Genomic DNA, 22987 nt, shown 5'->3' with positions numbered 1-22987 from the left:
CTGAAAAGTTTTTGTGAAACAGTTCTCTAGTTAAAGTCTAAGAACTGTGATGTAAAGAGGGGAAACTATTTCACTGCAGTTATGCTCAGCAAATTGTTAAATAAGATTCTAATGCTAAGGTGGGACGAAGAAGTACTTTGCCAAAGTTTCTGTAACTATTTCACCACCAAAGCAGTTTGCCTGTGGACATATCTACCAGTGGGTTGTGAAGTCTCATGACCATTCAAGGAAGGAGATGCCATCTTTCTCTTGTCAGGTGTCTCAAATAGGGAGTTGGAAAGAGCCAGAAGCCATGGGCAAGCCTCTTGCCAAGACTGTGGATGAGATCATCATCAACCCCACCCCAGCATCCAGCTCAGCTTCTTTAGAATTTTACAGGCTGCAGCCCTTGGGCCAGCCTCCTGTCAGGTTCTTAGAATAGGAAAAAATAAAAGTGGATCCTCCCCACAAAAAAATGTGGGAATTCTTACATTATACAATTATTTTAAACATGTTCGTCTGATGTGGTGTAATTAAAGAAAAGAGCAGATTAGGATTTCAAGAAAGACTTTTCCAAGAAGACTCTTCCAAATTAGTTTCCTTTTAAAATGTCCTTACAAATCCTTAAACAACTTTCAAAAACAAAGTTTTATGGCAAGGATTAAAGACATGTATTGGATAATTAATTCATTCCTAATAGAAAAGATATAATATTATCAACTCTTTATGCTTGATCAGAAAACAAATATAACTTTTCAACCATGACAAGTCCTTTAGTTCAATTCTTCAGGGATTCCATTCTATTTTAGCTTCTGTATAACAATACTGCAAAGCTGTAATTACATCCTCTATAATCAGCCCATTCCCAATGTAATTAAGAGTGCCACAAATTTAAAGCTATGACCTCATTGCTGAGAAGAAACGTGTGTGGAAAAGATAATTTATACTGAATGTAAAATGACATCCCTTATGCCAACAAATTTAAAACGCAAAAGAAAAAAGTAACATTATAATAGAATCATCACTTACAAGGGAACTATTATGTTCCTGATAGTAGAGTTTTTCTTCCTCATTTCTAGCATCTGACTCTAATCAATAAACTCCTTTTCCTTTTTCAAACTCTGTGCTCTTCCAGTATGTTGTGAAAACTCTAAACCCCTTCATATATCTCTCAATTCATCGCATTCAACTGCTAGTCACTATGGGGATATGTTTATGTGTTTATGTGAAGTGATGGAGTCCTGGCACAATGTTATGCTAGTGTAAACCAGATTTTAATTGGCAGAAAGGTCCATCAGTGAAGTGTATAACTTCTAAGCAGCAATGCGAATAAAATTTTAACTTGAGAATCAATAAATTGAGCACCAAACTTAATGTGTCACATATTATAATGGTACAAGCAAAACATTTTATAAATGTAACTATAACCACATTAATAAGAAAAGACAACAGCAATAACTCTTATCAAATGCTTACTATAAAAAAAATTTAAAAAAAATGCTTACTATATGCCAGCATTAAGAGAATCTCAGATGAATTATCTCATTTAATTTTCAGAAATGGCCAGAGATAATATAATTATTGCCTCCATTTTTCATTATTGGGAAACTGAAGCTCAAGGATGCTAAAACTATCCAGGTTAATCAGCTGGTAGAGTAAGGCCAGTATTGAAGCCAGGTCAGGTCACCTTGAAACTCTGTTTTTACAGCTTTCATTCAGGGTAGACTGTCTACTGGTTCTGTTACACAAGCAATTTAAACCAATTATTTTTGTCTTTATTCTTCCACTAAGGGATGGGAGAGAGGGAGTAGTGAGTGCAAAAAAAGCAAGATAACTGTTTATCAAGATTTTCCTTTCCAGTCAAATTCAGGAATTCCTTTCCATATTCTGTATAGCTGATAAATATTTTTAAATTACACAAATATTTAATCACAGCTGATAAGTTGCTAAAGCACCAATCACAAAATAGAATGCATTATTGTATTTTTCAGATTAAAAAGGCTGATTGACCAAGAAACCAAGTCCCAGGAGAAGAAGGAACAAGAAAAGGAAAAGAGGGTCACCGCCCTGAAAGAGGAGCTGACCAAACTAAAGTCTTTTGCTTTGATGGTGGTGGACGAACAACAAAGGCTGACAGCACAGCTTGCCCTTCAAAGACAGAAAATCCAAGACCTAACCACAAGTGCGAAGGAAACACATGCTAAACTAGCCCTTGCTGAAACCAGAGTTCAGGAAGAAGAGCAGAAGGCAACCAGACTAGAGAAAGAACTGCAAACACAAACCACAAAGTTTCACCAGAACCAAGAAACAATTATGGCAAAGCTCACCAATGAGGACAGCCAAAATCGCCAGCTTCGACAAAAGCTGGCAGCACTCAGCCGGCAAATTGATGAGTTAGAAGAGACAAACAGGTCTTTACGAAAAGCAGAAGAGGAGCTGCAAGATATAAAAGAAAAAATCAACAAGGGAGACTATGGAAACTGTGGAATCATGGCTGAGGTGGAGGAGCTCAGGAAACGGGTACTAGAAATGGAAGGGAAGGATGAGGAACTCATAAAAATGGAGGAACAGTGCAGAGATCTCAATAAGAGGCTCGAAAAGGAAACATCACAGAGTAAAGACTTCAAACTTGAGGTTGAAAAACTCAATAAAAGGATTATGGCTCTGGACAAATTAGAAGATGCCTTCAACAAGAGCAAACAAGAATGTTACTCTCTGAAATGCAATTTAGAAAAAGAAAGGATGACCACAAAGCAGTTGTCTCAAGAACTGGAAAGTTTAAAAGTCAGGATCAAAGAGCTAGAAGCCATTGAAAGTCGGCTGGAAAAGACAGAATTCACCCTAAAAGAGGACTTAACTAAACTGAAAACATTAACTGTGATGCTGGTAGATGAAAGGAAAACAATGAGTGAAAAATTAAAGCAAACTGAAGATAAGTTACAAGCTGCTTCTTCTCAGCTTCAAATGGAGCAAAATAAAGTGACAACAGTTACAGAGAAGTTAATTGAAGAAACAAAAAGGGCACTGAAGTCCAAGACTGATGTGGAAGAAAAAATGTACAGTGTCACCAAGGAGAGAGATGATCTAAAGAACAAACTGAAAGCAGAAGAAGAGAAAGGAAATGATCTCTTGTCCAAAGTTAATATGTTGAAAAACAGGCTTCAATCATTGGAAGCAATTGAGAAAGATTTCCTAAAAAACAAATTAAATCAAGATTCTAGTAAGTCCACAATAGCATTACACCATGAAAACAATAAGATTAAAGAGCTCTCCCAAGAAGTGGAAAGACTGAGACTGAAGTTAAAGGATATGAAAGCCATTGAGGATGACCTTATGAAAACAGAAGATGAGTATGAGACTCTAGAACGAAAGTATGCTAATGAGCGAGATAAAGCTCAATTTTTATCTGAAGAGCTGGAACATGTTAAAATGGAACTTGATAAGTACAAGTTAGCAGAAAAGACAGAGTCCAGCCATGAACAATGGCTTTTCAAAAGGCTTCAAGAAGAAGAAGCTAAATCAGGGCACCTCTCAAGAGAAGTGGACGCACTGAAAGAGAAAATTCATGAATATATGGCAACTGAGGACCTGATATGTCATCTCCAGGGAGATCATTCAGTTCTGCAAAAGAAACTCAATCAACAAGAAAACAGGAACAGAGATTTAGGAAGAGAGATAGAAAACCTCACTAAAGAGTTAGAGAGGTACCGGCATTTTAGTAAGAGCCTCCGGCCTAGTCTCAATGGAAGAATCATCTCTGACCCTCAAGTATTTTCTAAAGAAGTTCAGACAGAAGTAGTAGACAATGAGCCACCCGATTACAAGAGTCTCATTCCTCTGGAACGAGCAGTCATCAATGGTCAGTTGTATGAGGAGACTGAGGACCAGGATGAAGACCCTAATGACGAGGAATCGGTGCTGTCCTTCAAATGCAATTCATCTACTCCCTGTCCTGTTAACAGGAAACTATGGATTCCCTGGATGAAATCTAAGGAGAGCCATCCTCAGAATGGAAAAATACAAACTAAGCCCAATGGAAACTTCATGCAGCCTGGAGATCTAGTTCTAAGCCACACACCTGGGCAGCCACTTCATATAAAAGTTACTCCAGACCATGTCCAAAACACAGCCACTCTTGAAATCACAAGTCCGACCACAGAGAGTCCTCACTCTTACACAAGTACTGCAGTGATACCAAACTGTGGTACCCCAAAGCAAAGGATAACCATCCTCCAAAATGCCTCCATAACACCGGTGAAATCCAAAACCTCTGCTGAAGGCCTCATGAATTTAGAGCAAAGCATGTCCCCAATTACCATGGCAACCTTTGCCAGAGCACAGACCCCAGAGTCTTGTGGTTCTATAACTCCAGAAAGGACAATGTCACCTATTCAGGTTTTGGCTATGACTGGTTCAGCAGGCTCTCCTGAGCAGGGACGTTCCCCAGAGCCAATAGAAATCAGTGCCAAGCATGCGATTTTCAGAGTCTCCCCTGACCGACAGTCATCATGGCAGTTTCAACGTTCAAACAGCAATAGTTCAAGTGTGATAACTACTGAGGATAATAAAATCCACATTCACTTAGGAAGTCCTTACATGCAAGCTGTAGCCAGCCCCGTGAGACCTGCCAGCCCTTCAACACCACCACAGGATAACCGAACTCAAGGCTTAACTAATGGGGCACTAAACAAAACCACCAATAAAGTCACCAGCAGTATTACTATCACACCAACAGCCACACCTCTTCCTCGACAATCACAAATTACAGTAAGTAACATATATAACTGACGACTCTCACCCTCATCCAGTCTATTGTGATATTATTGCAAGGAACTCAATCCTTTTTAATTATCCCTCCACATCCCCCAAAAGACTGACTGAACTTGTACTTTGGGAAGGTTTGTGCATGAACTATCCAAGAGTATCTGAAACTAACTAAGTGTTGCCTGCAACAGTCATATCAAGTGTGCACTTACTGTATATCTTTTCATTTACATACCTGTATGGAAAATATTTAGTCTGCACTTGTATAAATACATCTTTATGTATTTCATTTTCCATAACTCACATTAATTTCACTGCAACTTGTCTTGATGAAATACTTTAACATTTTAAGCAGTAAATAATTTGTTTTTTTATCATTGCTTGCTGAATTTTTTTTTTTTTTTGGTCATTCTGTGTTACATTTTTGCATGTATAATATAATTTTATTTCCTGTTCAGAAGGTCTATTAATTCTTCCTTGAAAGCAAGGAGGACCTACGTCCCACTTCCCATTTACAGTCAACTTCTGATCACATGTTATTAGAGGAAGAGGAAGTGGTTCAAAAAAATTTATGTCTCTTTGATTTTAAAATGAACTATAAGATCTCTCAGGAGCAAAGTTAACTTCCTGCTTGAGATGTATCTCAGTATCCCTGGTGCCCAGCAAAGTGCTTAGCACATGTTGAAAACTTAATAAATGTTTACTGACACCAAGTGAATAAAAAATATTAAATAATTTGCTTTTATAAGCACATACAAGCTGATGGTGAAAGTAAAAAGCTTTGAAATGTGATAGTAAGCGAGAAAAAGCATATTTTAAAACACAAGTTACCCTGACAATCAAGAGTTGACTGTATTTCTACTGTAGTGAAAACCCCTATAGAACAAATATATTTGCATCCAAACCTGAAATCAGCCACTATGATATATGCTCTTGAATACTGCTTCAAAGCAAAAAAATGTCATTCTTGTTTTTCTTTCTTATCTGAATCCCAAAACAGTTTGAATTATTTAAGGTAGGTGTTTCCTACCTTGCTTGTAAATTGGCTATATTCAGAAGCTTGCAAGGTAATTGCATTTTTTCTCCAACCTCTAAACAAGCAAATAAAAGCTAAAAATAGTTACAAACACAAGTTACAGAAAAGGCATATTTAAAAAAAATCATACATTATCTTGGTTGAGGAAAGTTTCTTCTGTGATTATTGTTATGCCATTTACAAGGTAAGTGAGAAAAACTTAACCAAGGCATCCTAAGAATTCTGATACCTACCTTATTAGGACTCTTTGAGAATGATCTATCTTTCCACAGCAGAGAACAACACTTTTCAGAGGAATGTATTTTAAATACTCTGGTCCCCAAGTCACATTAAAAAGATAAATTCAGACAAAGTAGCTCATTACTAGTTTCCCTTTTCCAACCCCATAACTGTTAATTTAGTTTGGTCAGTTTTCCTGCCAATTACTGATTTTAAACACAATTCATTTAGACACCCAGGCAAACTGAAGATCTTTTTAGAAGTAAAAGAAATCTTCCACGATTATCCTCCTTTTCCCTGCAAAATCAATTTCATGATAGCAAAGCGAGGATTTGTTGACAGAAACACTTCCATGGTGATGAACTGCAACACCAATGCAATGGGCTTGCATCATCATTAAATAAATTGGGATGAAAGCTGAGGCTGGTGATGAATGAGAAAGCTTCTGTTTAAACACATTTATCTTGGGAATTGGCAGTGACCCAACTGTATTACAAAATACATGATGGTCTAAATGTTTTTCAAAACTATTTTTTAAATTTTATTTATTTATTTGAGAGAAAGAGTATGAGCAAGGTGGAGCAGGGGCTGGTAAGCAGCAGAGGGGGAGGGAGAAGCATACTGCCCACTGGGCAGGGACCCTGACACAGGGCTTGATCCCAGGACCCTGAGATCAGGACGTGAGCTGAAGGCAGATGCTTAACCAGCTGAGCCACCCAGGCACCCCAACACTATTTTTAAGTCACCTTGGGCTAGAACTTTAGAAGAAACTACATAATTTAACATATTTTAAAGTAGACATTGATAATGCTGCTGCTTAAGATGCTTTTCTAAATAATAATCAAGAGAGGGTACACATAACGTTTTAGAGTGTGACAGAAACTAGAAAGAATCAAAGAACAAGGTCTCTGCAGTGCTTCCCAACCTTTTTCACACAATAGCACAAAGAGAAAATATTCTGCCCCAACTGCTGAGGAGATATCTATTCCTGGCACATCTGTAAACTAAGAGTTTGAAAAACTCTGGGCTCAATAGCTCATCCATTTAGTAAGGATTCAATTTCTCACGTGAGCCAGAACAATTCTCTACAATAAAGTTAACACCACAGGACCTGTGCTCCATGATTATAATGCACAAAATCTCATTTCATCATCTGCTCTAGATCTTAGCTATAAATAGGCATCCCAAGTGATTAACATTACTAGAAGTTTACTGGACTTTCAAGGAACTAAACCTTTTTTAGAGGTTCCTCTACTGGGAAGGTTACTTCAGTATGGTAATTCATATCAGCATCAGAATTTAGGAACACTGTCATATTAATAACATATATAGATTATTAAAAGTGTTACTAATTAAAATTTATGGTTGAGATGCCTGGGTGGCTCAGTAGTTGAGCGTCTGTCTTCGGCTCAGGGTGTGATCCCAGGGTCCGGGATCGAGTCCCATATCGGGCTCCCTGCGAGGAGCCCGTTTCTCCTTCGGCCTGTGTCTCTGCCTCTCTCTGAATAAATAAAATCCTTAAGAAAAATAAAATAAAATTTATGGTAAAGACAGCATCAATTCTGAAAAAAAGCATCTTCCCATTCACAAATTCTATATTTTTGGTCCTTAGTTTCAAAATTAAATTTTTACATTCATGTGTGTGTTTGAAAGTTTACAGAACCTTCTTTTTCATTTGTATATAATCACAGAAGATCCTTGAAAGCTAGGAAAGAGGAAGTAACACTGGAAAATCTTCGTATGAGATACATGAGGGTGGAGGTTTGTATCTTTGGAAGAGGGAAGCCCATTAGAGACTCACAGAAGATAGTTTTTATACACATCTGATAAAATATCTTCCTTTCATTTCATCTGAAGTGCCAGCTTCAGAAACAATTTTCATTTTACTCAGTTCCCCTATCTCTTTAATTTTTTAAACTGCAGCATCCTATCATAGATTTAAATGATTTTCCGTATTCTTTTAAGAACAGTGGCAAAACTTTCCTGGAGGATGCCTCTGTTCCTTGGGAGCAAAAATTAAATCATCACCCTTACTAGGAGATTGTACATTACTATAGCTGGATTTTTACATATAAAGGAAAGTCTCTCTCTATATATTTTTTCTATCTATATATTCAAGATGATGACAGGATTACATAAATCTACTCAGAAGGTCTCCACAACTACACTGCACAATGCCAAGACATTAGGTTTGGGGTCTTCATGACACTCAAAGGATAAAATTAGGTAGCACTATAAGATGGTCATAAAAGGGATATTTAATTTAAAAATTCTTAGACTTGAAGCCTAAGCATTTGATGATCATTACTGACTGAAGTAGAACTCCAGACAAAAACATGTTTTCGGTGGCTTCTTTGATTCTGAATCTTTACAGAGTGAGTCTTCTTTGAAACTTAGTAGACAAAGGCAGGGAAAGATCTTTAACAGCATTCCAGTTTCTCTATACCTTGGTTTCTGTTATTGTTTTTCCCCTCTAAAAATCATTTTGCTTTGCAATCCTAAGAGAATACACAATCAGGCAAAAATTCATTCCCAAAACATTAAGATCTGTGTTTCTCAAAGAAAAATCCAACACACGTGTATATTGGATACATGTATGTATCCTAGAAAAGTCATCTAATTTTTGTGAAATAAAGAGAACTGGACTTGATGATCTCTGAGGGTAGGGCCCAGGAAGCTGCGCATTCAACAAATTCCTCTGCTGTTTAGCAGGCATCCTAAAGTAGGAATTCCACTGTTTTAGAAATTCCTATATTGATAAACAATAGCAAGTGTGTTTGGACGGGAGTCCTGCTCTATCAGAATTACACCTGTCCAAGGAAGTGTGACTATTCTGCCCTCTGGTGGCTGGCATGACAAATAGAAAGCTCATTCATCAGGTTTTTTTTTATTCAGAAGAAATACTTAAAACTACCACTTTATAAGGTGGGAAGGTTCCTAGTTTTACAACTGCAGCAAAGCATGTGTGCCTGAATCTTTAGCTGAGCAGTAGCAGGCTGTCTGACACCTACAAGCTGTTTCTCCCTCAGATCCCAGGCCCTCAATAACCCTACAGCATTTCTTGGGAATGGTCCAGAACACACATTAAAGAGAGCAGTTTGGATGAACCAAAACAAAGGACTCCATTCACCTTAGGCCACAATGAAGCAAATGCCAAGAAAGAGCAAGGAAGATAAGTGGTTCAACAAAGTCCCCAACCTTAAACCCCTTTAAATTCATTTTCGTTTAAACTCCAAATGCTTTCCTTTCCAACTGATGGACCTTCCACTGTGCAGTGAAATGTATCAGAGTGGGCATCCCCGAAAGCAACACTGCAGGGTAAGGAATCCCTAGGGGAGCCCAGCCAGTTAACTGGCCAACACTTCTAAGTACTTTATCACTTGATAGTGAATTTTAACACTGTTCATATAGGAGCACATATAAATCTGTCAACATTCCTTCAGGACACCAGTTTTTACACTTAAAATGGTGACATAAAAATGTACCCTGGGCTACAGTCAGCTATCCTAGGGATAATCTTTACTTGTGGCTTCATTTTAAAGTTTACTTGTTTTTTGAAAATAAAATTACTGATCAAGAGAATAAAATTTCTCCAATTAATTAAGGCAGGCTTTGAAAGCTTTTTTAGTTTTCTTATTTTAGTAAGTTCCTTTTTCCCCCATAGCCAAATGGTCCTGTATGATATTTTTGTAACATTACCTAGGATTTTTTTTTCCCCTTGAGTTCTGTTTTGCTTTTGAAAGCCTAGTCATCTTTGCATAAGTAGGGATGTATACAAGTCCTACAGACCTACAAAGGCTGTCTCACTCTGCATTCCTTAGGCCTGTAAAGGTGGAATGGGTTCACTAACATGCCACTCATATTTCTCAAGGACATACATGGTATCTTCTCTTCAAAGCACCACATGGACACAACTGGTTAATCCACCGATCATGACATATTGAACTGCCTACCTTCTATCCAACACGGGGCAGGTATGGAGACAAAAGATTCACTGTCCTTAAAGAGTTTGAGGAAGGAAAGGAGGCAAGAAACAGAAGAGTATTAGACAACAAACAAGTAGCGAACTAAATCCATATATTAAACTAGAGATTAAGCAAGACTACAGTAGATTAACAAGGCTTCACAGAGCAATTGAAATTTGAAATTGACCAATGAAAGATTTAGGTAAGTGGAGTAATGGGGTGGAAGGGAACACATGAGGCCAGGAAACAGAAGATCAGGTTTCAGTTCATGCCTTTCCTAGTCAGCTGTGTATCCTAGAAAAGTCATCTAATTTTTGTGAAATAAATAGAACTGGACTTGGTGATCTCTAAGATGATATCTAGTTCTAACTTCCAGTGATTTCTGAATTCTCTCCAAGTCTTAATACCTTTTTTTTTTTTTAGATTTTTAAAAAAATTTATTTATGAGACAAACAGGGAGAGAGAGAGAGAGAGAGAGAGAGAGAGGGAGAAGCAGGCTCCATGCAGGGAGCCCGATGTGGGAATTGATCCCAGGTCTCCAGGATCATACCCCAGGCTGAAGGTGGCGCTAAACTGCTGAGCTACCCATGCTGCCCTTAACACCCTTCTTGAATTGCTTAAAATTCCTTTGGGAAATAATGTTGGGCGTAAATAAACAAACTGATTATCTGCATCAGTTTCCTTTCAGAAATTAAATTTATTCTTCTTCATTTTCCTACTTGTAGGTGTCTTAACTACTAGATGGTCTCCAAAGATGTGTTTTTCTCTTTAAGATTCTATGAATTAGCCTTTTAATCCTCAATATAACAGCTCTCTTCTTATGAAAGCAAAGTTTCTCAACCCCAGGACTATTAACAGCTTGGATCGATGATTCCTTGTTATGGAAAGCTGTCCTATGCACTCTAGAATGTCTAAGAGCATTCTTGGCTTCTACCCACTAGATGCCAAGTAGCATCCCCCAACTGTGACAAACAAAAATGGCTCCTGGCACAGCCAAATGTTCTCTGGGGGGTAAAATCAGCTCCATTTAAGAACCACTGCATTAGAGAGATGGACTAACTATAAGCCAGTTCCTCTTTTACATTACTTGTTGTGGGAAAAAATTGACAGCTCATTTGAAAAGTCTTATGTCTGGTTTTTAGAGATGAAAATCTTGAATCTGACTAAATATAAGCCTCAAAGCAACTTAAAAAAAATCTGCACTGAAGACTTCAGTTACATAAGGATTGTTTCCAATAACTTGACAGATTGGATCAAAACACGTGTGTATTTGAACATTTATGTTTGTGTTAATACCCTGTACTTTTGTTTCTTTCAATACAGTATTCTAGAGTTTTCAGATGAGCTTTCCATTTCTCACATGTTTTCAGGAGAAGTAAAGAAGTCTAGAAAACCAACCACATTTGCCTTAGTGGGTGAAAAATGGGTTTCAGGAAGATTCCTAAGGACTTAAGAGATAACCCTTTACTGTGTAGCTTTCCAAAGAGTCTTCTCTGAGAAATTTCAATTCCCTCTGTAGTAGCTTATAACCTACCAGAGACACAAATATCTTCTATTAGAATACAAGCTTTCTTCATTCTTCAACAAATCACCTACAAGAATGAACTAAAAAAATTTTTTTAAAGATTTTATTTATTTATTCATGAGAGAGAGAGAGAGAGAGGCAGAGACTAGGCACAGGGAGAAGCAGGGTGCACGCAGGGAGCCGACGTGGGACTCCAGGATCATGCCCTGGGCCGAAGGCAAGGTGCTCAACTGCTGAACCACCCAGGTGTCCCTGAACAAAAAAATATTTATAAAGCACCTAATATTACTCATTGCTGTGCAAGGCAGTTATGCAAGTAAGATTTAGAATCTAGGGCAGGAGTTGAGGGCAACCTTAGAAGGTAGTTAAGAGCACAACACAGAGAAAGAATTCTGTAGATAGTGAGTACTATAGGAATTTAGAGGAGGAGGTTTCCCTGGGGGTGAGTTTTGGGGGTTAGGTTTCAGAAATAAATGAGATTTGAGTAGGAGCTTGGAGATGAAGAAGACTAGGATAAAGAGAGGACAAAAGGTGTTCCAGGGAGGTGCCCACAAAAGCAGAGGTATGAGGACAAGAGGGAGAGGAAGAAAGCAATGTTCAAGAAACAATGAGCAGCACAGTGTGTCTGTAGCTGACATGATTGGGGCAGGGGTGAGGCTTGAAGGGCCCTGTCCTATTAGACTGTGAAGGGCCTTGAGTGCAATGCTAGGGAGCATTCCATGTCTTCAGAAAAGGCTTCTGGGTAGTGAGATAATGGAAACAATGCTTTCTACACTGTTATTTCACAATAATCCTATAAAGTGGATATTATCACAATTTTAGAAGAAAAAAAATTTAATTCCGAGATGTAAGGAAAATTGCTTCAGGTTGTCCTATTAGTATGTGACAAGAATGAGACATTATAACACAAATCTAATTCTACCGTCCCATTCTCTTTCCAGAGCAACATACTGAGAGGCTACTGCAGTACAAGCAGGAAGCACAATAAAATGCATTTGATCCTCTCCATTACTTAAGGGCACAGACAGGTTGCCTTAACGTTACATTCCTGCACTCTGTCCAGTAGTCTGCCACTTTAGCCAGAACACTTGGAATGCCCCTAACTATACACAGGATTATCCCCCACCTCCTCCCCACTGTTCTATATGGATAATTTCCTCTTCTCTTATCAAATGACCCACACTGAAAAGTCTGGCTCAAGCCCTACCTTTTTTGAAACCTTCCGTTATCACCATAGTCCAGCGGGATCTAGCTCTCCTCCCATCTCCCTAAGGTTATGGTTAGGGAAAAGACAAAGAATGAATGTGAGTGGCCATGCCTCACATAAGGGCAGGCATGGGGAAGATGGATGTGGGGATGGTGCTGTGGAAGGACAGGGGAGAAAGCAAGACCAAAGAGAAGCCCAATTCCTCTTCCTCAGGAAAATGCCAAGCTATGCCCAAGGACTTGGACTATGATGTACCTGATTGGCTCAGAGGTGGCTGGAGAGAAAAGCATCAGAAGTAAGTAAAAATGCTCCACAGAAGGAGCATCACAACCATGCACATCAAGCTTATAAGTAGGTAGCTGTAGTGACCTGACACCTCCAGAAAAGCCAATCAAAAGATCAAGGTCTAGCCACCATGAAGACAAGCACCACCAACTTAGCCCAGGACATAGTGGGACTTCTGCCTTTGCAGAAGACTAGAAAATCTTCCTGGATGGTCTACCCTGATTTAGCGTTTCCATTTCTCAAGCAACACCATAACTTAAAAGGAAGAATGATGGTCCTAAAATCACCTTAAAGAAAAAAAAAAAAAAAAAAGGAAGCTCTGTTTATCTCCCCAGCTCAGGGGGAAAAGTGTTAGAGCTCAACCTTTCAGGCTCTAAATTCCGGATATTAAATAACTATAACCAAGGAAGCATCACAAATAAAGGTGACATTTTAGAGAAAGTCTTCAAATTGGTCTTCAAAGCATCTCTCATAAACAATTAAGTGCATAAAAAACTTGATTCAATGCAGCCACTCTTCAAACTACTCACAATTCCTCAAGAACAAATTACTGTCCATTATTAGTGAGTTGGCTGCTTTTCCTTCTCTTAAAAAAAAAAGACCTATTTTTTTTTCTGTTCTTTGCCTTTTAATGGTGTTCTTGCCTGAATTCATTAATAAAAGTGAGTATTGAGGCTTTAAAAAATTAGAGTTGTATAGACAGGGGAGTTATCTAAAAATTGTGACAGATCCCCTAAAGGCCCATAACATAAGAAACATTTAAACACCTAACAATCCCTTCAGGGTAACAAGGAGGAGGTCAATGGGAAAGGATCTCAGTGAAGAAGGATGACATCTGTCATAGTGACACAGATAAGCAACACAGTTCTTTTTATATACATCTTTTTTCTGATTATAAGAATAATACATATTTATTTCAAAAATTTTGGAAATATAAATGCCAGGGCCACTGATTTTAGCTTCTAAGAAGGGTAATGAGAGGTCTAGGGAGAACAATGGACAATTATTACTATTTTTTTAAGCCAACCCATCAACCATGGCCCCCACTCCTGGTTTTCTCCGGCTGCCAATGAGGAAGGAAATGTGCTCTGGGGGGGGGGGGGGGCATCCTGTAATTACTGAGTGCCCCTGCGCCAAGGATGGCGGATTCCCCCTCAGAATACAAGTTCATGTAATCTGTCTGCTCAGCTCCGACATCGGCGGAGGGCCAGCCTGGTCACTGGAGGGCAGGAGCAGGATTTCCTTCCCCCTGCTAGCCAATCAGTGCCTGGATAACAACTCAATCACTGTGCATTGTGCAAGTACAGGGAAAAAATGCCTCCACAGGGGGCTGCTCTCAGAACTAGTTCCACTCTTATCAGTATGACTGGTGGCCTTGTGGCAGGGCGGGAGGGTGTGGGCACAGGATGGGGCCCAACGAAACTCACCTCTCAGGCCCTGGGAAAGGAATGTAAAGGTATCTATTGTAGAAGAGATTGGCAGGTGAAGAGGAATTAAAATTTCCCCTTGGGTTCTCAGCCACTTGACTGATGTCAACAGTTTTTTCTCATGATGATTCTCAAGGCAAGATCTCCAATTTTCAGTGCCCACCAAACAGTTCCACATGGGAGGTCCAGCTACACGTCAACTTGGCACGTGCCCACACCCCACTGCACTGCTGCTTTTGGGTTGTTTTTTTGTCTCATTTCTGATCATGGTCCACTACCTTCCTTGTTACCAAAGTTCAACATCTGGAGAGATCTCCACTTTTCTGCTTACAGCCCTGATCTAGTCAGCCATTTTGCCTCTGGTATTTTCTCTGCTCTCCCCCTTTTATTTGTGTTACTCCCCCCCTAAACAGATGGTAGTGTAAAGTGGTTAATCTATTGCATTTACTCCTCACATCTCTAATCCCAATCTTCACTCACATTGTAGTGATCTTCCTACAATATCTTCCCAATCATGGCAATTCTCCAGTCCTCTCCACCCCACCCACCCCCACCACCAAAAACAGAACTTACTTTACACTTACATTACTGAGTATCCAAAGTCCAAACCTTCTCTCAGGTCTCCATCTCTTACCTCATCTTCCCTTTGAAAACTGGACAACCTCTATATCCTCACCAGAACACTTGTACTGGCCATCCTCCTACATTCCAATGAGCTTCTTGCCTTGTATCTGATCATACTGTTTCCTAGGGCTAGAATACTCTTTTTGTTTCTCCTATTGAATCTTACTATCCTATCTCAAAGTGCCAATTCCTCTGGAAACCTGTTCTTATTTTCACAATCTCCTGTGAGTTCCCAAAATACTACTGTACCTCTACTATAGCACTTTATTTTGCCTCTTTTTATAATTATTTGTTATCCCTCCTATACTATAATCTCTTGAGAGCAATAATCCATTATTAGATTGTTTTTATAGTCTTTTATCATGTTTCTCAAATGTAATCACTCAGGACTCCACAGATTTCCACATGCGTAGACCTATTGGAAACCAGTGTAAGAAATGTGCATTTAAACAATCTGCCTGGTCCATTCTTGGGCTTATAAAGTTTAAAAACCACTGTACTACCTTACCCAGGACTTAAATACTGCTGGTAGTAGGTGTTCAACAAAGGCTTACATGACTAACAATATACCTGTTGGTGACAGTCTGCTCCCATATGTTCTTTTCACAATTCAAAAATGTCACAGGCAAAGGATTTCCATTTCATTCTTCAATTAAAGATAGGAAAAGAGGAAAAAGTAGAAATAGTATGTTTTCAGGTAAACTCTATAAAAGAAAGATGATGACCAGACCAAGTAGGATAAAGGAGGAAAAGATCATGTGAAGGGATCCTTTTCTGGGTCAGAATTGGTTAGACACAATGGCCGAGTAAGCACAGTACTGCTTGGTCAGCTGCTTCAACCCCTATGCTTGCTAACATGTCTCCAATAATTAATTGGAGAGGGGAAGAACAAAGGGTAAGGCAGAAAACAAGAAAGATTAAAATAACCAAAAAAACTATGATTATGATCAAGAAACAGGCATCTTAAGAAAAGATATAAGGAAAAAGGCAAAGTTCGTTAACATTAACACAAGTAACAACAAACACTTATATGGGAACTTTGATGGGCCAGGCTCTTCCTACTCTCCAAGACCACGCAAGTAGGTACTCTAATCCGCCAGATAAGGATTACAGCTGAGGAAACTGAAGTCTGAACAGGTAAATGGCTTGCCTGAGGACACAGCTAGCTGGTGTCAGATCAGAATGCAGACCCAAGTCTATCTGGCATCGCAGCCTCTGCTCTAGCTGCTAATCCAAGCCTGGTGTAAAATGTAAGCCTGTAAACGACTGAAAAAATTTAAATGGGTGCAAATAATGAAAAATGAAAAAGGGAAGAAAAAAAAACCAAACACCCTGAGGTAAAAAATCTGACAGATGAATAAAAAGAAAAGAGGACAGTGCCCGCCTGGCTCAGTCAGTAGAAAATGCGACTCTTGATCTCGGGGTTGTAAGTTTGAACCCCACACTGGACATAGAAATAACTTAAAAATAAAATCTTAAAAAAAAAAAAAAGAAAAAGAGGACAAACAAGGAAGACAACAGTTCGAGGGTAGTTGACTTTACTTTTAGCATATTATTTCTATATGATGCTACGTGTCTGGGATCAAGTCCCACATCGGGGCTCCCTGCATGGAGCCTGCTTCTCTCTCTGCCTGTGTCTCTGCCTCTCTCTCTCTCTCTATGTCTCTCTCTCATTAATAAATAAATGAAATCCTTTTTTTTTTTAAAAAAAGGGACAGCAAACTGAGGAGGATTTTGAAAACTGTATTTCTATGTTTATTATTGGACTGTCCTCACTGCCCCTGGTGTAATTACCACAGAGAGATTGGGATGTAACTAGGTACAACCACAAATCATATTACATTATATAATAAAAGCATCAATTTCCTCTAACCTCCTCAGAAACTAGACAACTTTTTAATAGAAATCATAGCATTGTAACTCTATTTAAAACCAAATGTTTTCTCACAGGTTAATAGAAATAAGCAAATCCAACTATTAAGTTTCCTTTTGAAAGATCTCTTACCATATAAACTGTAAAATCTATAATGGTAAAGTTTCATTGTATGGAGGCGGTTCTGAGAAAATCAAGAGAAAAGCCAAAGCAGTTTATGAAACTCTAGGCTATGTGACAGATTCATTATCTGTTATTTTCCATTTTTTTCTTTATACAAATTAGTAGTGATTTCCCAAACAATATAAAGACAAAAGAAATGAAGGCAAAATATTTCAAAGATTTTTTTTCCAGTTTATCATTTCCTCTTTTTCATTACCACATCTATCATAATTACTTGTGTACTTTTCCCATTAAAAAGAGATAAAAAACAAAAATACAAAATATTGTTATTCTGATACCACAGCTGGGTCCCTGAGGGAGTTAGGCAGCCTTGAATCTGCCCCCTCCCTGCATCACCCCAATAACCACAAAGTGAAATGAAAGGAGGTCTTTGGGAACCTTGATCCTTTCAACCTCTAGAGCTAAAGTGTACTGAGGGGCTGTGCAGGCCTTGGAGTCAAGAACACTCCTGAGGGAACACTGTTTTCTTAGACAATATGTTGCCAATACATTTCCAAAAAGTTCAAGCACTTACAAAATTAATTTCATTTAAAGAAAAGGGAACATCCTGATTCCAGCTGTCTAACTAGGATCTAATAGCTTCCCCACAAATGCTGATTTTGTTCTGGTATGCTTTCAGATGTTTGTCCTTCATGATAATATGAAAGAGCACAAGCATCAAGTAAAAACTGGGCTACATAATTAAGACTTCAAATAAAACCGAAAACATTTTCACCTTTCTGTACTTCTCTTGGTCACAAAGGCTCAATGCCATTTAATGACTTGCTGTAACCAAGGAGTCTTATAGATTGCTTGGTTTCTTTTTAAGAAACTATAGATAAGCCAACATTTATGAATTTAGTGAATACATTCCACACATATACTCCTGTTCTTTCTACTGCTCCCTAGATAAAACCAATGCGTCTGCCTCACTGAATTTGGCATCCTTCAGGCCTATAATCCATTCCAAATCCCAATCTCCATGCTGAACTGAGCTAAACATTTAAAAAAAAAAAAAAAAACTTTTCTTCTATGAATGAGCTTTTCCAACTTGCTTAATCTCCTCCAAGACATCTGCTTTCTGATGAAACCCAGGAGCCTCCGACTCTGAGAAGAGCATTCACTGTGTGGTCTTAAAACAGACCTATGCAGAGATTTCCTCTTGAATACGCACTCCAAATTTGGATAAAACTTTCTTGGAGCTATTTGACATAATGGTCTATAAAAATGATCCAAGAGATGACAACATCTCAAGCTCCATACCTCATTTACTTAATACGTCCAAGTATAAATTCATACAGGAAAAAAATAAAAACTCACAGCATCATTTTTTAAAGATTTGCGAAAGACATTTAGGACTGTTCTAATAAAATGACTGGCCTTTGCTGCCACCTAGAGGTAAAAACTATGTAGTGAAATGAGAGTTATCAACACAACACAAAATTAGCTTGCACCATCAATGATCTAGAACAATGGAAGTCCAGAAACTTTTCGGTGACTGACCCTACCAATGACCATCATCCTCACCAAAGCATAACAATATAGCTTAAACAAACAAGCCTCACCAATATTGTGTTCCATACCAATTGGTTTATCACAGGGATTTCAGTTCTGAATAACCTGTGGTGCTCATTAAAAACTCATGCCCATACCCGGACACTCTTAGACAATCAGAATCAGTAGGTTCTAAGATGGGATGGGGTGTGGGCATCTGCTGTCTTTTAAAGCCCTACAGGTAGTTTTGATGTAAACCTTGGAGTCATGAAGCCCTTGGACTTTAGTATTAAACCTCTCATACCCAGGCAGGCCAGAGTTCCAGATGAAAGAAAACTTAAAGCCTTATTTCTTCTTCCCCCTTTTTTTTTAAGATCTTAAAAAAAAAAAAAAAAAAAAAAAAAAAAAAAAAAAAGATTTATTTATTTATTTTAGAGAGAAGGAGAGAAAGTATTGTGAGTGCAGAGAGGGAGGTTAGAAGGGGCAGAGGGAGAGAAAAACCCAAACAGACTGTGTTGAGCCCAGAGCCTGACATGGGCACTGGATCTCACAACCCTGAGATCATGACCTGAGCAGAAGAACCAAGAGTTTGGATACTTAACCGTGCCACGCAGAGGCCCCTTTTAAGATTTTATTTTTAAGTGATTTTTAAGTAAACCCAATGCAGGACTCAAACTTACAACCCTGAGATCAAGAATCTGACCCACCACCAACTATGTCAGCCAGGCATCCCAAAACTTAAGCTTACTTCTAAAGGAATTTCAACTATAGTAGTATTTCTCAAAGTATGGCAGGCTGACCACCTGCATCACATGAATCACCCTGAGAGTTTATTAAAAATGAGATGTCTGGGCACATCCATAGACAAGTGAATTACAATTTCTAGGGGAAGGCCCAGGAATCTACAATTTAAATAGGATTCCAACAGATTTTGTACAATGGAACCAATCTGTATCTTGACAAAGTTAAAGGACATCTCAGAACACCTATCTTGGAAAGGGGTATTATTAATGCTGTGGTGACAAGATCAGTCAACTTGAATTAGTCCATCACTGATTTTCAGCTGCAGCCACTACTGCTCATGGCTTTGGGAAATATGGTTGATGTTCACATAAATGTTATTCTGCTGTCTTAATTGTTTCCTTCTTCTTTTATCTCTTAATATAACTCAGTGTTACTTTTTCTAATTGTATACTTAATTGTAGAAAATCAAGGAAATAGAAGAAAATAAAAAAAAAATACATATAATTTCACTAACCAGTTAGCCACTGACATCACTGGTATATTTTCTCCTAGTATTTTCTCTTCAAACATACATAGTTAAAGCATGTATATAGTTTTTAATCCTGCTTTTAACATTTCTGAATAAGCATTTTTCCTATATTTTCAAAACCATCATTTCAAGACAGTATAATACTTCCATGTGATTACAGTACAATACATAGTATAAACTTTTGTTATAAATAATGCAAAAACGAATGGCCTTGCCTACATCTGATTATTTCTTAGAAAACGATCCTAGCAATGAATGAATGAGTCATGGGCTGTGAGTTTTAGGGATCTTGAAAGCACTCTACCAAACTACTATCTTAGTCAATCACTGAGGTTAAGCCATCTCACTAAACCCTTACTGGGCACTGAGTTTTATTATTAAAAATCAAACAAACAAACAAACAAAGGTTCTGCTTATTTGAGAGGTAAAAATGTTGAGTGAACATTTTAGCACTGATGGTGAGACCATGAGGAATACCACTTAGATAAGGAGGAGACTGATATCAGAGTATCAACCATCTCACTTGCTATGTTTAGGATTATTTTTTTTAAATGACAATATAAGAAAGTCTAAAACCTCTTCTAGCATCTAGGCATACAGAAGACTGACTAAATGTGCCAAAAGAAAGTATATTCCCCATATGGTTTATCCCTAATTGAAGGATTCATATTTTCAGCTAAGTCTATGTACTATTTATTTAAAAATCTAAATATGGTTGCTATAAAGCTAGGGGCATTTTAAGTAACTAAATATTTACATAAAGAGACTTAACTGCACTTTATCAGTACAATAAAAACATGGAAACAAATTTTGTAGAATGAAAAACAATGTAAGAAGGGTTCCCATAAAAACAGTATTAGTAAACTATGATGAAACTGCAATGCATTTTTAAAAGATTTATACTTTTTGAACTCATAGAAAAGAAGAAGGATGATACAACCAAAAAGGGGGAAAGTAATCATCACCACCAGCTGTGGATTATAAGGGGAGAACTACAGTTAGCTGATAACTTTTCCCCATTCTTTACCAACAAGTAAATACTCTTATCCAAGAGTATTTTTCCTTAACTAAATGAAAATAAGAGTGTATTTCTAAGTGAATGTGAACTCAATCAAGCTTTCACTCTTTCACACTCCACAACCCTCTCCCCCAGTTCAGATCATTCAACCTATCTGTAACTCCTCTCTCTTCATATTTATTACCAGAGAACAAATATTAACCACAATTCTACCTCCACAATGTATCTTCCTTCAGCTTTTGTCCTTCCTATCTCCCCTTTCCCACACAGTCTATAGAATCAGGCACAATTTTTCCTATCTAAGCCCAGTTACAGTCCCATTTCATATCTCAAATACAACCTAATCTGAAGTCCCTTCATTTCTCAACTGTGTCCAATTTCCTACCTAAGGGACATTGCCAAAATATTACCTCACCTTGCTGCCAAAGTATTCCTTTACACCAGAATGCCCTCCCATTCCTGCTACTAAAATCCTAAAAGTCTTTAGAGGCCCAAGTCAAATACTACTTTCTTCATGAAGCTCTCTTAGACCCCACAGTTGAAATTAACCTTTCCTTGACAATTTCAATGACTCTTTGAGATTAATTTGGGACACTACTCTTGCTTATCCTCCCACTATACCATGATTGCCAAGAAACAATACTGTATTTAGTATTATCAACTGTTGAGAGCCTTGCACACAGTACACACTCAACATATATTGGGAGAATTACTTTACTAAATTTTTTTTCTTCAACTTGACAGCCTTTAACTGATGTATCCCCAGAGCCTAGTGCTTTCAAAGAAGCTGAATTCTCCAAGCTGAACAATATCTGCTTCTCCACAAACTGTGCCATTAACTACCTTTTGTTCTTCTGTTTAATTCAAGATCAAGGAGGTATGCAAGCAGAGAATCCCAACACGGATCCCTAAACCAAAATCTACAGGCAACACTAAGCTTTCCCCTAAAGCTCCCCTGGGGCCTATGGATAAATCCAATCACCACACTGGGTGTGGGAAGCTACACATCATAAGGACTGTCACCTCTAACACTTTTGTCCACATGGGAGGGAAAAGGTAAGTCATGCCAACGCACTGTCTGGACACATTCACCTACAGAAGTATCTGGAAAGCTAAAATTACCACTATGAAGGCCAAAGAGGAAAGGTCATCTCTCTCCAAGAAATGGTAAAGCAGCAAAATGACAAGTAATTCATTCACAGGTTGCTGGACCTGGGGAATAGTATCCTGAAAAGAGCGGCACACCTACAATTGTTACTTATATGGGTGTATGTGCATATACACACAAACAAGCCCAAATCCTTCTAATTCCTCATTGTACTTACAAGCCAGCCCAAAGCTGGACCATTGGCATGGGATAGGACTGAATTCATGAGAACAATTCAAAAGTTTTCTGGTGAACTCAGAAGTAACTCTTTCATTTCACAGAACTTTACTGAATCATAATTTGCTAAGAAGATATGCTACCAAGAATTCCTAATCTGCTTCAAGAAAATCAGATTATTTCCATCAAATGGCAGGACAATTGAAATTTTTACTTTAAGGTCTAAAACTATGATTTCTTTACAACCAGAAGAAGGAAAAAAAGTGGTAAGGAACAACAAAGAACAAAGAAAGGAACAACAAAAATGAGTAAAAGGTGAACACATTCTTTATGTGAAGGACTTGATAATCACTGGTGTAATATGCACACTTAAGTGCTGGCAATTAGTCCTCTGTCTCACTTCTAGTAAGTTGCCCTTCCTATATATGCCAGGCCATGGAATCACATTGGTAGGCTTACTAGGAAAACCATTTTAGATTTGTGCTTTCTAAAGCAATCAGGACACTTAAGAGTCAAAGGTCACTAATACTGAGATCTTTTTGGGAGATGAGAATCACTGTCCTAGGTGTTTTAAAAAAAAAAAGACAACTTATCATTTCATCAGACATTCTTTAATCACATCACTTCTTTGAATCAGTGCTATAGAAAAACACAGTTGATTCAGCAAAAGACTCAAATTCCAATCCTAGCTTTTTACTCATTTGACAATAAGTTTGGCATTCATCAGTCTGGGCCTTGAGTCTCTTATATGTAAAACCGGAGAACTGAAATAGTTCTTCAGGTTCTGATAACCCATGAATGAATCCAACCAG

The 22987-nt window shown here is 38.2% G+C and overlaps 1 protein-coding gene across 1 annotated transcript; it reads left to right on the top strand.

Annotated features, from left to right (window-relative positions):
• The first annotated feature begins 1952 nt into the window (after positions 1 to 1952).
• LOC119878779 (filamin A-interacting protein 1-like) lies at positions 1953 to 22062 on the top strand. The gene is made up of 2 exons (XM_038589358.1): positions 1953 to 4746; positions 21720 to 22062. Exons 1-2 carry the CDS (start codon positions 2086 to 2088, stop codon positions 21909 to 21911), a joined length of 2853 nt encoding a protein of 950 aa, XP_038445286.1. The 5' UTR covers positions 1953 to 2085; the 3' UTR covers positions 21912 to 22062.
• Positions 22063 to 22987: the final 925 nt, after the last annotated feature.

The sequence above is a fragment of the Canis lupus genome, unplaced genomic scaffold (assembly GCF_011100685.1).
Source record: "Canis lupus familiaris isolate Mischka breed German Shepherd unplaced genomic scaffold, alternate assembly UU_Cfam_GSD_1.0 chrUn_S1900H2099, whole genome shotgun sequence".
Lineage (NCBI taxonomy): Eukaryota > Metazoa > Chordata > Mammalia > Carnivora > Canidae > Canis > Canis lupus.
Note: the sequence above shows the minus strand (reverse complement) of the source record. Positions and strands in the feature narration are given on the sequence as shown.